Here is an 11190-nt window from a genome sequence, read left to right as displayed (position 1 = left end):
TAATTTCTCGTTCATTTTATTTGTGCATTTTCACAAACTCTTATTATTTTCCCAGGTTCAGTAGGCAAGAAGACATATGGTTAAAACACTTCTTTCTCTGAAACACATAAATTGAATAAACATAAATAAATCTCATTGTAATGGCAAATCCATCACACTATTCAGTCCTATCCCATCAACACAAAAAGTGCAGCCTTTTTCACAAATCTTAATATTAAGAAATTACATTTAAGTAGTAAAACAAAATCTTTAGTGCTCACTACACATCAAACCTTGACAAAGTGATATTTGTGTCACAGATAAATGCATACATGCATATGTAGGCTGTAAAAATTGTGATGCAAAATGAACAGGATAAAAATATCTATGGATCATTCCACAACCATTCAGCACTTAACAACCAGAAAAAAGCTTACAATACAACTTCCAGAGATATCTATTATTTGCTTTTATTGAGTAACTCTTCCCCTATTGCTTTGGTCTTTTGCCATCTCTTTAGTAAAATGTCTATGTTTCAGCACTGATCTGAGGTCTGGGTCAGCTGAGCAGAATGCTCCTTTGCTTTAAGACGCAGTGCTGCTATGCTGGAAGCGCGGACGTCCACCGATGGGGATGAGGGTGATGAGGACAGAAGGTTATTGCCGATGAGGTAACGGGGTCGAATAGGACCCTCCACTGCAGGAAGGGGTATCCTTTGCAGTGCCATTGGACCTAACCCTGTAAACAGTCTGATAAAAAATGAAAACAAAATATTAGAATTGTGCATAAATCCAATTTTCAACTGATTTTATGTGACATGAAGCATAATAAGCACGATGGAAAACCAGAGGGGTTAACAGTAGATAATACAGATAAAACTAAAATAATAAAGCCTTGATAAGTGTGAAAGATGCAGTTAAGGATTACCTCCCAAAAGTGGGATTGATGAAAGCAGGATGTCTAAACATGGCTGCCCCTAATAGAGCACTGATGCTGTGGGGTGAAGAAGAGCCTGTGGGTGGCTGAGCCAGTCTTTGAAGGGCAGGCCAAGCTGAATCAATAGATGGATGTGGGTTTGGGACAAAAGGATTCCCACTCAGGTAATGACACAAGGGCTGTAAAGCAGGAGGAGATCCAGGATAGTGCATGCTTAAAGTGTGTGACTGGACACCTGCTTTTTCCCTTTTCCTCCATTTTGCACGTCGGTTCTGGAACCAGACCTTGAGAGAAAAGTAATAGGTTAAATCATGCCTTTTATGTACAGGTGTATGTTGTTAAGACAATGCCCTGTAAAATGTTAAAGCCTGGAGTGCAGTACTTAAAGGGACAGTTCACCCAAAAATGAAAATTCTGTCATGAATTGCTCGGCAACTGGAACTGGACACCATTTACCACTTTTTTGTGCTGTCGATCACCGAAGAAGATATTTTGAGGAATTTAAGAAAGTACTTTCAGTACTGGCATTCTTCTAAATTTCTTTCTTTGTGTTCAACCGAATAAAGAAATGTATACAGGTTTGGAACGACTGGAGGGTGAGTAAATGATTACAGATTTTTCGTTTTGGGGTGAACTCCCTTTAAATATCATCTTTTATAAGAAATGATATATTTAGGGACAATTTATTAAAGTTTATTATTAGGCTATAAACATTTTTTTTTTATATTTTATTTTGTAAGGTTTATTGTTAAATAAACAATAAATCAATTTAATATTATAAATTAAGGGTTTGTCAGTTCTTTTACATTTATGAAAGCCATATAAAAGCATCAAGTCTACAGTCCATTTGAAACGATATGTGTAATCGATGGCCTGCTAACTGAACTGCTGCCCGTTTATTAATGCAAAAATGTCAGTGAACAATAATATTGTAATTGTACTAAAATAATGTAGACAGTAACAGTAAAAACATAATAAAGATTGCATTGCAGTAATTTTGTGAATATTATATTTGAAATATCTGAAAAGAAAGTCACAATACTTACTTGCACACGCGCCTCTGTCAGGTCTAATCTCATTGCTAACTCCTCCCTAAAAAAACAAAAACAAACATTTATGTGGAGTGTTTTTTATTTGTTTTAAGAGTGTGTTCCTTTATTCGTTTATCTTTAAACCATTTTGAATAATAATAATAATAATAATAATATCCAACAGCCCTGCTTCATGCCATTACAATTAAAGTCCAGTAGCCTAAATATATAAGAATGTACTAATATGAAATAATGTTATTTTTGAAAATTATTTATTTTCCTTAGACGGCCACATTTCTTTATTTGAAATGATATGGCATTTCTTCTTCTACATTTTAGAGATCAGTCAAGTGTTACCTTGTGAACACATCTGGATAGTGAGTCTTTCGGAAAGCTCTTTCCAGCTCCTCAAGCTGATAGCTTGTAAATGTAGTCCGATATCTCCTCTGCTTTCGTTTTAACACACCATCTTCAGTGTCACTCCCCGCTGATAAAGCAGTTTCCTCACTGTTCTTCACATATGTCTCTCGCTCCTGAAGTCCCATCAGTCTCGGCGACGAATGTGTCTCTCTGCAAAATCTTTCGTTCTCTGTTTCTTCTTCCTCTGGCCTTTGCGCCGGAGAAACGGGTTCGTGAAATGGTTTAGTACGACTGATGCTTACTATAGGAGCCTGTGTGATTTTGAAGTTTTCGCAAGGTTTATGCAGTTGTCGTGGCTCGGCTGCCTCACTGTTGTCCGTGTGAATTTCCTTGGAAGTCTCCGTCATTCTGGTCAAGGGGGAAAAGGGGCGGCGGAGTTTGAGCGGCAGGTGCATGTCCGTTTGAAGGGTCCACAAACTGCTTAGCGTTGCTGTGAGCAAAGAAGGTTCGGTTAAAACAGTTAACCCGATAATATGGTACATTCACTTAGAAATGAAACTATTTATTTTTATTCCAAAAGTCACTTTAAAGAGGATAAACTTAGATCAAGTAGGTAAGGACGTTGTTGAACTTACAAAAAAGTGAGGCAATTCAAACACACACACATGCAATACATGAATAAACAACAGCACACAGACAAACTTCGTTGTTAGTTATTATACATGGCTAACACTGCAGAAACTTACTTTGAGCTGCCAAAGTGCGCTCTCCTGCGAACCCGTCTTTTAATGGATTGTTCCTACCAAGGATATTGTCAATGCAATATGAGGACAACAGATTAGGAGATTTGTAGTTTGTTTGATTTGGCTTATCCCCCTGTGCTTCTTTGCTCATATCTCTAGCTTTCATGAAGGCACTGCTCTCGATGACGGATGGTTGCGATGGCTCGCGCACGCGGACCTTTGTACTGATGCTTCAGCTTCCAAAACTCATCTGCGGCTTCTGATTGGTTAGCCGGTGAATCGCGCTTCCTCAGTCTGTGCATGCACTCTAATTTAAAGACCCCACATTTTTTTCCCTGCCAAAAAACTTTTTATGTTTGACATTAGAGTTTGGTCTACTTAAAATGGTATTCGAGTATATAAATAACCTCTTATTATAAATGTAGGAGTCTAATGTTGGGTAGGGTAGACTTAAAGGGCCTATAGGCTATTAATACTACTAATTTCCCTTAAAACAAAAAGTTGAATACACGTTAAACTCAGTACAATTACAAAGTTCATAGATTTGTTATCATATAGGTTTGTTGGCAGTTCAGGATAGGGGGGCGCTCCCTGCGCCTTGTGCGCCCCCTGCTGTTAAAGCCATCTCGTCACATGACACTGAAATGAATGGAAAAATTTAAACAAATATAGTTATGATTTATATCATCATATGATTTTCTTTGAAGAACAAAGATCAAAAAGTCACAAAACAAGTCACAATTCTAAACATTTTAAGTAGACCGCCTATGCTTTGATAAGTTATTTAATCTGTTTCAATATGCCTATTTAATTAATTTAAACATTTCTTCTTTAAAGTTTGATTTTTACAGTTCAGTGTTTATGCACATGCGGTTGTCATAGTCACGCGACATGGTCGCTATGGAAACAGTAGCCACACAAACTTTGTAACGCGCTACGCTGCGAATAAAAAACATTTCTGAAGATGGCAGCCAAATACGACGTAGATGAATATTACCTCGAGCAAGTTTTAATTCCCGACGACTCCGATGATGAATACAAATATGAGGAAGTTACTGTTGAGGACGAACTCAGCGTTACGCAGGGAGAAGAGGACTTGGAAACCGCGGTTAAAGCATTTCGGGATCGACTCGATGCCACCGAATGCGCAACGCCGAGGGTCACTTCAGCCAAGCTACCAGTTTCTACAATACCCGAGGTGGTGGACGACTTTCTCCGCAATTACCTGCTGAAAATGGGTCTGGTAAGAACACTAGATTGCTTCCAAACGGAGTGGTTTGAGATGCTGCAGAAAGGCTCGCTGAAAACAGACCATACGGAGCTTGTACCAGATGCCTATACACACAACCAGCTCCTAGACAACCAGTTAAAGAATGTACAAAAAGAACGAGACAGCTACAAACAGGCTGCATTTGATGCTGGAGAGACCATAGTGAAACTTCAGCGCGAGAGAGACTTCCATAGGATGCAGCACAAGCGTGTGCTTCAGGAGAAAAACAGGCTTATTGAGGATTTAAGAAAGCTGAAGAAGCACCACGCATCTTATGAGCCTGCTCTTAGACAACTGAATGAGAAGTATCAGACGGCTCTGAAACAGAAGATGCTGGTTAGTCTGGAGAGGGACAGAGCTGTCAGCCAGGTCCAAAATACAGAAGGCAGTCTTCGGATTTCACATTCTTCCCCAGGAACCCAAACAACGACAACAGAGAAAATTCAGAAAAAAATACCACTCTGTGACATTGCGAGACACCCCAAAGACTCTGAATTCCCAGCAAGCACTCGTGTCAATCCCTACCTGCCACAAATTACAACTCTTTCCTCCCTAAACACCAAATCATCCAACTTTTCGCTCTCAAAGTCTTTCAAAGCTCACACTATGGCAGTGAGTTTCCTCGCGCTTCATCCCCGAAAAATGATAGTAGCTTCCTCAAGCGATGACCAGCTTTGGAGATTATGGGGAATACCAAGCGGCGAGATGGTCATGACTGGTGAGGGTCACACCGATTGGCTATCTTCCTGTAGTTTCCATCCCAGCGGTGGTTTATTGGGTACAACAAGTGGCGACACCACAGTTAAGATTTGGGACTTTGCTCAAGGACGATGCGTGCTTAGCTTGGAAGGACACATCCACGCCACCTGGAGCTGCTCCTTTCATTCCTGTGGCGATTTCGTGGCCTCGTGCTCTATGGACAACACAGCCAAAGTATGGGACTTGAACAGCGAGCGTTGTCGCTGCACACTGCGCGGACACGTCGACTCAGTGAACAGCATTTATTTCTTGCCTTACTCAAACATTCTACTCACCTGCTCTGCAGACAAGACCCTCTCACTTTGGGATGCCCGTGCTGGATTGTGTGCTCAGACTTTCTACGGGCACAAGTATTCTTGCAACCATGCAACCTTCAATGCCATGGGTGACACGATTGCATCGTGCGACTCTTTTGGGGTGATCAAATTATGGGATGTGAGGAACGTAATGGCTATGGTGACCATGGACACCGGACCTCATCCGAGCAATCAAGTGGCCTTTAATCCAACTGGAAGAATGCTGGCAGTTGCAAGTAATGATGGCTTTGTGAAAATGGTGGAAATTGCATCTTTACATGTGTCAAGTCTAAAAGGTCACGAGGATGCAGTTCAGAGCGTCATATTTGATCATAAAGGGAAATACCTTCTATCGGCAGGATCTGATGGCGCAGTTCTAGTCTGGGCACAGCAATAAGTATTTGCAACATTTGGGAGATGGATTATAAGTGAAAAGACATTCTGGTCTTACTGTTATCAATTAATACAAAATAAAAATAATATTTGTTAAATAAATATTTTTTTCAATTGTCTACAATTACAAATGTTTGAACTGGGGCCTACTATAGAAATATTAATTTTGTTATGATATATGAAATTAAAGAAGTCAAATCTTTTTCTCTAAGGTATTTTTCCGTTGTTGGGTTTTAAATAAAATACCTTCTTGCTATCTTTTGTTATTAAGAGCTTTATTGCCAAGTATGTTTGCAATTACAAGGAATTTGTTTTGGTTACAGGAGCATCCAGTACACAGAAATAGCAACACCAGCACAAAAAGACCATAACACAATAGAATACAGTACACAGTTGATTTAAACAAAGGTCTATGGGTATAAAAAATTAAGAAATACAATACAACATACGATAAAGATATAGAGAGTAAAGCGTATGTGTGTATGCAAATATGTAAAAGTAAAATATGAGAATAGTCTATTGTATTACAAGGCATATGTGCTAATGAAATATAATTTACAGAAAAAGTTGTTTAAAATTTAGATCTGTATAGCGCCAACCAGACGGCAGCATTGTGGAGAGAAGATGGTTTGGATGTGAGAAGTCCAGGGTGATTTTCGGAGCCCTTTGGATAGAGATCTTGGAGGTGGGCAGTGGTGCTCTGCTCAGCAGTCCGAACCGTCCTCTGTAGTCTTCTGATGTCTGACTTTGTGGCTGAGCCAAACCAGACAGTGATTGATGTGCAGAGGACAGACTCTATGACTGCTGAGTAAAACTGTTTTAACAGAGTGTGTCGTAGGTTGAACTTCTTCAGCAAGAAGTACAACCTCTGCTGGGCATTATATGTAAACATTGGTTTAATTATATCATTCTTTTATAAAAATGTTTAATTTGGCATAACCCGTTCTAAATGAAATATCCTGCATATAATATGCCTTAAATATATTTATATATATATTTTTAATTGTAACATGAATACAGATGTAGCTAAAAGCAATGCTTTGATTTATATATTAAGATGACAAAACCCTTGATTTTTTATCTTTTGTTTGTGTCTTTTTCTTTGTTTTGCAGAGGACTTCTTTACATTTTTACTTTCAGCAAAAAAGAAAGAAGCAGCGAGTTCTCCTCGTCTTTGGGTGGCGCGTTTCTTTCAGCCCACGTGAAGTCAGGGGCGGAAGTGCGTCTCTAGAAAAACACAGACACGCCCCCATCATGTTATTGGCGACTGGAGGGAAATTGTATATTCCGTTAAGCAGATTTATTAAAATAACTCGTCAAATATTGATTATAGAATCATTGTGACTGGGATCTTTGTAAGTGCATGCCATAATCAATATCTTATTATGTATTAATATCGGAGTAATCATTCACGAGACTGCGTGCTGTCAGATGCATCTTCCTGTTGCTAATCATGTCGCTATAGATTCAGATCATTGTACAAATACTGCATTCGTTTAAAAATACACCACCGTTTTACAGAGTTGTTAAATCAAAACATCACGTTATCTCCGCCAAAATGATGAAAAGCGTAGGAAAGCTCTTTGGGCTGCGGCGAAAAAGCGCGCCTCCCAAGTCTCGCATTGATAGTAAGAAGACGCGCGTGAATCCCATTGATCGCATGCTAGATGACAGCGACGAGGGTTCGTACGGCAGCACGACCAGCGACAGTTCAGAAAGCGAATACCGGACGTCCGATGATGAGCCCGGTAGCTCTGACAGCTCGTACAGAGCCCGGGCGAGCGACAGCGACGACAGCAGCGAAACGGACGAGAAGTCCGCCGTGTCCCGAAGACAGAGGAAAAGATCCGCCAGCGCGACGGCTTTAAATGACGACTCGAGCGATTCTTCCAGCGATGTCGGCGGAGAGCCGCTCAGAAGAGTGCTGCAGAGAAAGCGCCTCAGACTGCCAGAAGATTCAGAGGACGAGGCTCTGAAGAAGAAAAAGAGAGATGCTGAAGTCAAACAAGCTGCGGCCAAGAGAAGAGAGAGGAAGAATAAACTCATGGAGTTGTCAAAGAGGAGAAAGTCGGGCACTGTGCGTCGCAGGCGCAGGACAATGGTAAGTTAACTCTGTTAGAATACAAAACAAGATCTAATGGTTTCCATTGCAAATACATAATGAATCTGAATAATTAGCTGTGCACCTTTAAAACCATTACAAGATTCCTTTATGTACTCCTGTGGGTCTTCTTTCGGTTCCAGAAGACACTGTTATTTCCATTAAACCAATACATTTAGACTTTCTGTGATGGTTTCTGTTGCGCTTTTTTCGGAAGGGAACTAAAACATGCCCGCATAAAAAGTCAAGAAAAGTATAGAAGCTTAATGTTCATTTTTTCATTCTTCAGGGTTCAGACGAAGAGGAGGAGGCGGAGAAAGAGGAAGTTAAAGGAGACAAACCGGAAGAGCCGAGCAAAGCAGATAAATCAGAGGATGAATCTAGTGTGGAAGGAAAGGGCAGTCCTCTGAACAGCAGCGATGAGGAGAAACTCGCCGACAGTGACAGTCTGAAGGACTTTATTGTGGAGGAAGATGAACAGAAGAAGGAGGATGAGCCGGTGGAGGATGGAGAGGGAAAAGATAAGGCCTTTCTCTCTCACCTTCCACGCCAATGTACGACTTTTGGTTTTGCGTTTCGTTTTGTTCGCAATTTGGAATCGTAATATTTGTGACTTTAAGGTTTTGTTCGATACATTTTCTGAGCTTTGTATGGTTTCTTTTCCTTTTTCAGTTATCACGGGATCTCAGCGCACCCATTTCCAGGTGGTGGTCAAAGCCTTGCTGATCAATGTACTGGACTCAACCTTCCTCAAGTCACTTTATGGTATGTTTATGAAGTTATTTCTTTGTTTTTGTTATTTTGCTTTTGGATCTAGCTTTTATGGGGCGGTTTCCCGGACAGGGATTATCTTAAAACGGAACTAGGCCTTGGTTTAAATATCATATTTATGTCATTTTTAAAAACATACTTTCCAAAAAAACATTAATGGTGGGCTTCTTGCGACAAGACAATCATGCAAGTTGTTTACAGCACCCAGCTCGACTTATGTCCATCCTGTACACCTTACTGCTGATTGGATACAAGGTTGCTTTGGTACTCGCCTCGAATTTATCTAACAAGCGTAATTAGGAAATCGGACACCTTGCCTTTGAGGCACCTCTTACATTAAAGAGTACATAACATGAGATCATGAAAATAAAATTTCATGCAGTGTGTAATGTTGCTGTGTTTGAAAGTAAGCAGTCTGCCTAGCTGTAAATCCGAAGGTGAATAAATAACAAAATTATTGACTTGGAAAAAAGGGAGTCGACTCTGAATCACGCAAGGGAGTCGTCCCTAGTCTGATTCGCGAACCGCCATGGATTTACGACATTACATAAAGAACCTGCTTACGTTTTGCTAGGACTGCCCGCAAAAACTTCACTCTTCTCCCCCAACCACTGTAGCTTGTGAGCCTCATTTGCGGTAGACCAATCACAGGAGACTAGAGCATCTGACCAATCACATCAGTCTAGGCTAGCGGAAAGAAGGGAATTAGACAGATGAATTGCGGAACGAATCATTTGAGAGTCAGTCAAGAAGTTAGGTAAGAAAAACTGCTTATTATTACTTGTTGTTGGACAATCCATAAACCAATGTAGGACCTTAAAAATCCCTAGTTACATACTCTTTAAATAAGGAACCCTCCCCTAAACGTTTAACAAATACATCATAGATTAAGTTGAGAATTTGTCTAGATGTATAACCCAAACACGGGTCCTCAGTCATTGAACACTACATGCCAAAAAGCTATTTTATTTATATCAGAACAAAATGTGGGTTTCTTACATTGTTGCGTTATTTTAAAGCCAAATCTGAAGCACATGGACTAAAGAAAAACAACTATTGAAAAAACTGCTCAACTGGAGAAGTTTGGTTCTCTCTTCATGAGGGCTTCATAGTACTTTCTCACTTAATATCAATGACTGCAGGTGGCGAGCGAACAAAACGGTACGCCCAGGAGATGAAGTCATCGTTGCACCATTTTGATGAGCGATTGGTTCTCCCCCGCTTGGAGAACCTGAAGCAGAGGAGCCGCTGGAAAGAGCGCTACAAAGTACAACAAAGCACATGTTCTGTTTTTATGAGACGAGTACAATAGCTTAGAAGTTTACTAGTGTATGGAAAGAAGGTGTTGATTGATATTTATATATTTTGATGTCGCTGTTTAATAGGAACGGGTAGAGTGTTACCCCACACTGCGGGTAACAGAGATAAGGGCCCATTCGAAGGGATGTGAAGCTTGCGAGCTCCACAGAACCGGCCGATTTAGCGTACGGCTTTCAGGGCAGTTGTATCACAACAACAGCCTGCAGGAGGACAACTTTATGCCTGATGACTCACAGGTTTGTTGGTTTCTATAGAAGTCTCTTTAAATATATCGATCATGCATGAAAAGATCAAGGTGTTGATGGTGCGTTATTTGGTTTTCTGTTTTTGTCAACAGTGTTTCTTTGTTGGCTCTGTCTGTGCGAGTCGAACTGAGGTCTACCATGCCTTGAAGCACTTTAAGTACCATCTCTTCCAGGGGTGTCGTAGAGCTTTAGAAGCTCAGAAGGAAGGAGACGAAGGGGATAAGGATGGAGAGGAAGACGAACCAGTTAAAGACACAGTCAACAAGGTGTTTGCCAAATTGGAAGAGGGAGGATGGATCAGTGAGGTATGGATTTCTTTAACAATATAACACATTTTTGGAATTTGGCTAAACAGTCCAGCACAATATTTTACAAAAGTGAAAGTAAATTTAAGGTATAGTTTATGTATGGTTATGTTATTTTTGTCATCATTATTGTTTCTTATTTCTTTCTCTTCATCAAGCAATATGAGAAGTTTCAAGAACACCTCAATTCTGCAGATTTCTTCCAGGAAGAAAAGCTGGATTGATCTATTTTCATGGCATTTTATCATTTTATTTTTGTGGCACCCTATAAAGCATGACTTTTTTTCAGGGGTTGTTTTCAAAAGCTTGTGTGGTTTAAGATTTTATACTTTTGACTACTGTGTATGTTGATTTTGCATGATTGACATGAAAATAAGTAGTCTACATTACTCATTATGGAAACAGTATTATGTTATACAGAACATTATTCTGAATACATTTTAACCTAAAATGTAAAGTTATCCATACATTGGATTTCTTAAGTCTTAAAATACACATATAATGCTTGAACAATGGCTTTTGAATCTTTGTGCTGTTTTTTCACGCCTTGTATATACTACATCCTGTGCTGATAATACCTGTATTAAAATGCAAGCGTTTGTACGTACCTACATTGTTCTAATGTTCTCGTAATAAACCAAATTCATACCAGAGTTCAGTCATTTTAAACTTATTCTGCTT

At 39.8% G+C, this 11190-nt stretch overlaps 3 protein-coding genes across 3 annotated transcripts; 2 read left to right on the top strand and 1 right to left on the bottom strand.

The window, feature by feature from the left end:
* arxb (aristaless related homeobox b) lies at positions 1-4154 on the bottom strand. The gene is made up of 6 exons (XM_056730157.1): positions 4047-4154; positions 3053-3688; positions 2304-2796; positions 1962-2007; positions 907-1199; positions 1-728 (listed from the first exon to the last, which is right to left on the bottom strand). The coding sequence occupies exons 2-6, from the start codon at positions 3213-3215 to the stop codon at positions 515-517; spliced, it is 1209 nt and encodes a 402-aa protein (XP_056586135.1). The 5' UTR covers positions 3216-3688; positions 4047-4154; the 3' UTR covers positions 1-514.
* On the top strand, positions 3843-5911 carry LOC130407376 (sperm-associated antigen 16 protein). The gene has a single exon (XM_056730156.1). The coding sequence runs from the start codon at positions 4014-4016 to the stop codon at positions 5769-5771; it is 1758 nt and encodes a 585-aa protein (XP_056586134.1). The 5' UTR covers positions 3843-4013; the 3' UTR covers positions 5772-5911.
* Positions 5912-6982: 1071 nt separating this feature from the next.
* ccdc82 (coiled-coil domain containing 82) lies at positions 6983-11162 on the top strand. Its single transcript, XM_056732101.1, has 7 exons — positions 6983-7868; positions 8158-8422; positions 8541-8633; positions 9782-9906; positions 10025-10195; positions 10297-10509; positions 10668-11162. Exons 1-7 carry the CDS (start codon positions 7326-7328, stop codon positions 10731-10733), a joined length of 1476 nt encoding a protein of 491 aa, XP_056588079.1. The 5' UTR covers positions 6983-7325; the 3' UTR covers positions 10734-11162.
* Positions 11163-11190: the final 28 nt, after the last annotated feature.

Source organism: Triplophysa dalaica, chromosome 19 (assembly GCF_015846415.1).
Source record: "Triplophysa dalaica isolate WHDGS20190420 chromosome 19, ASM1584641v1, whole genome shotgun sequence".
Lineage (NCBI taxonomy): Eukaryota > Metazoa > Chordata > Actinopteri > Cypriniformes > Nemacheilidae > Triplophysa > Triplophysa dalaica.
Note: the sequence above shows the minus strand (reverse complement) of the source record. Positions and strands in the feature narration are given on the sequence as shown.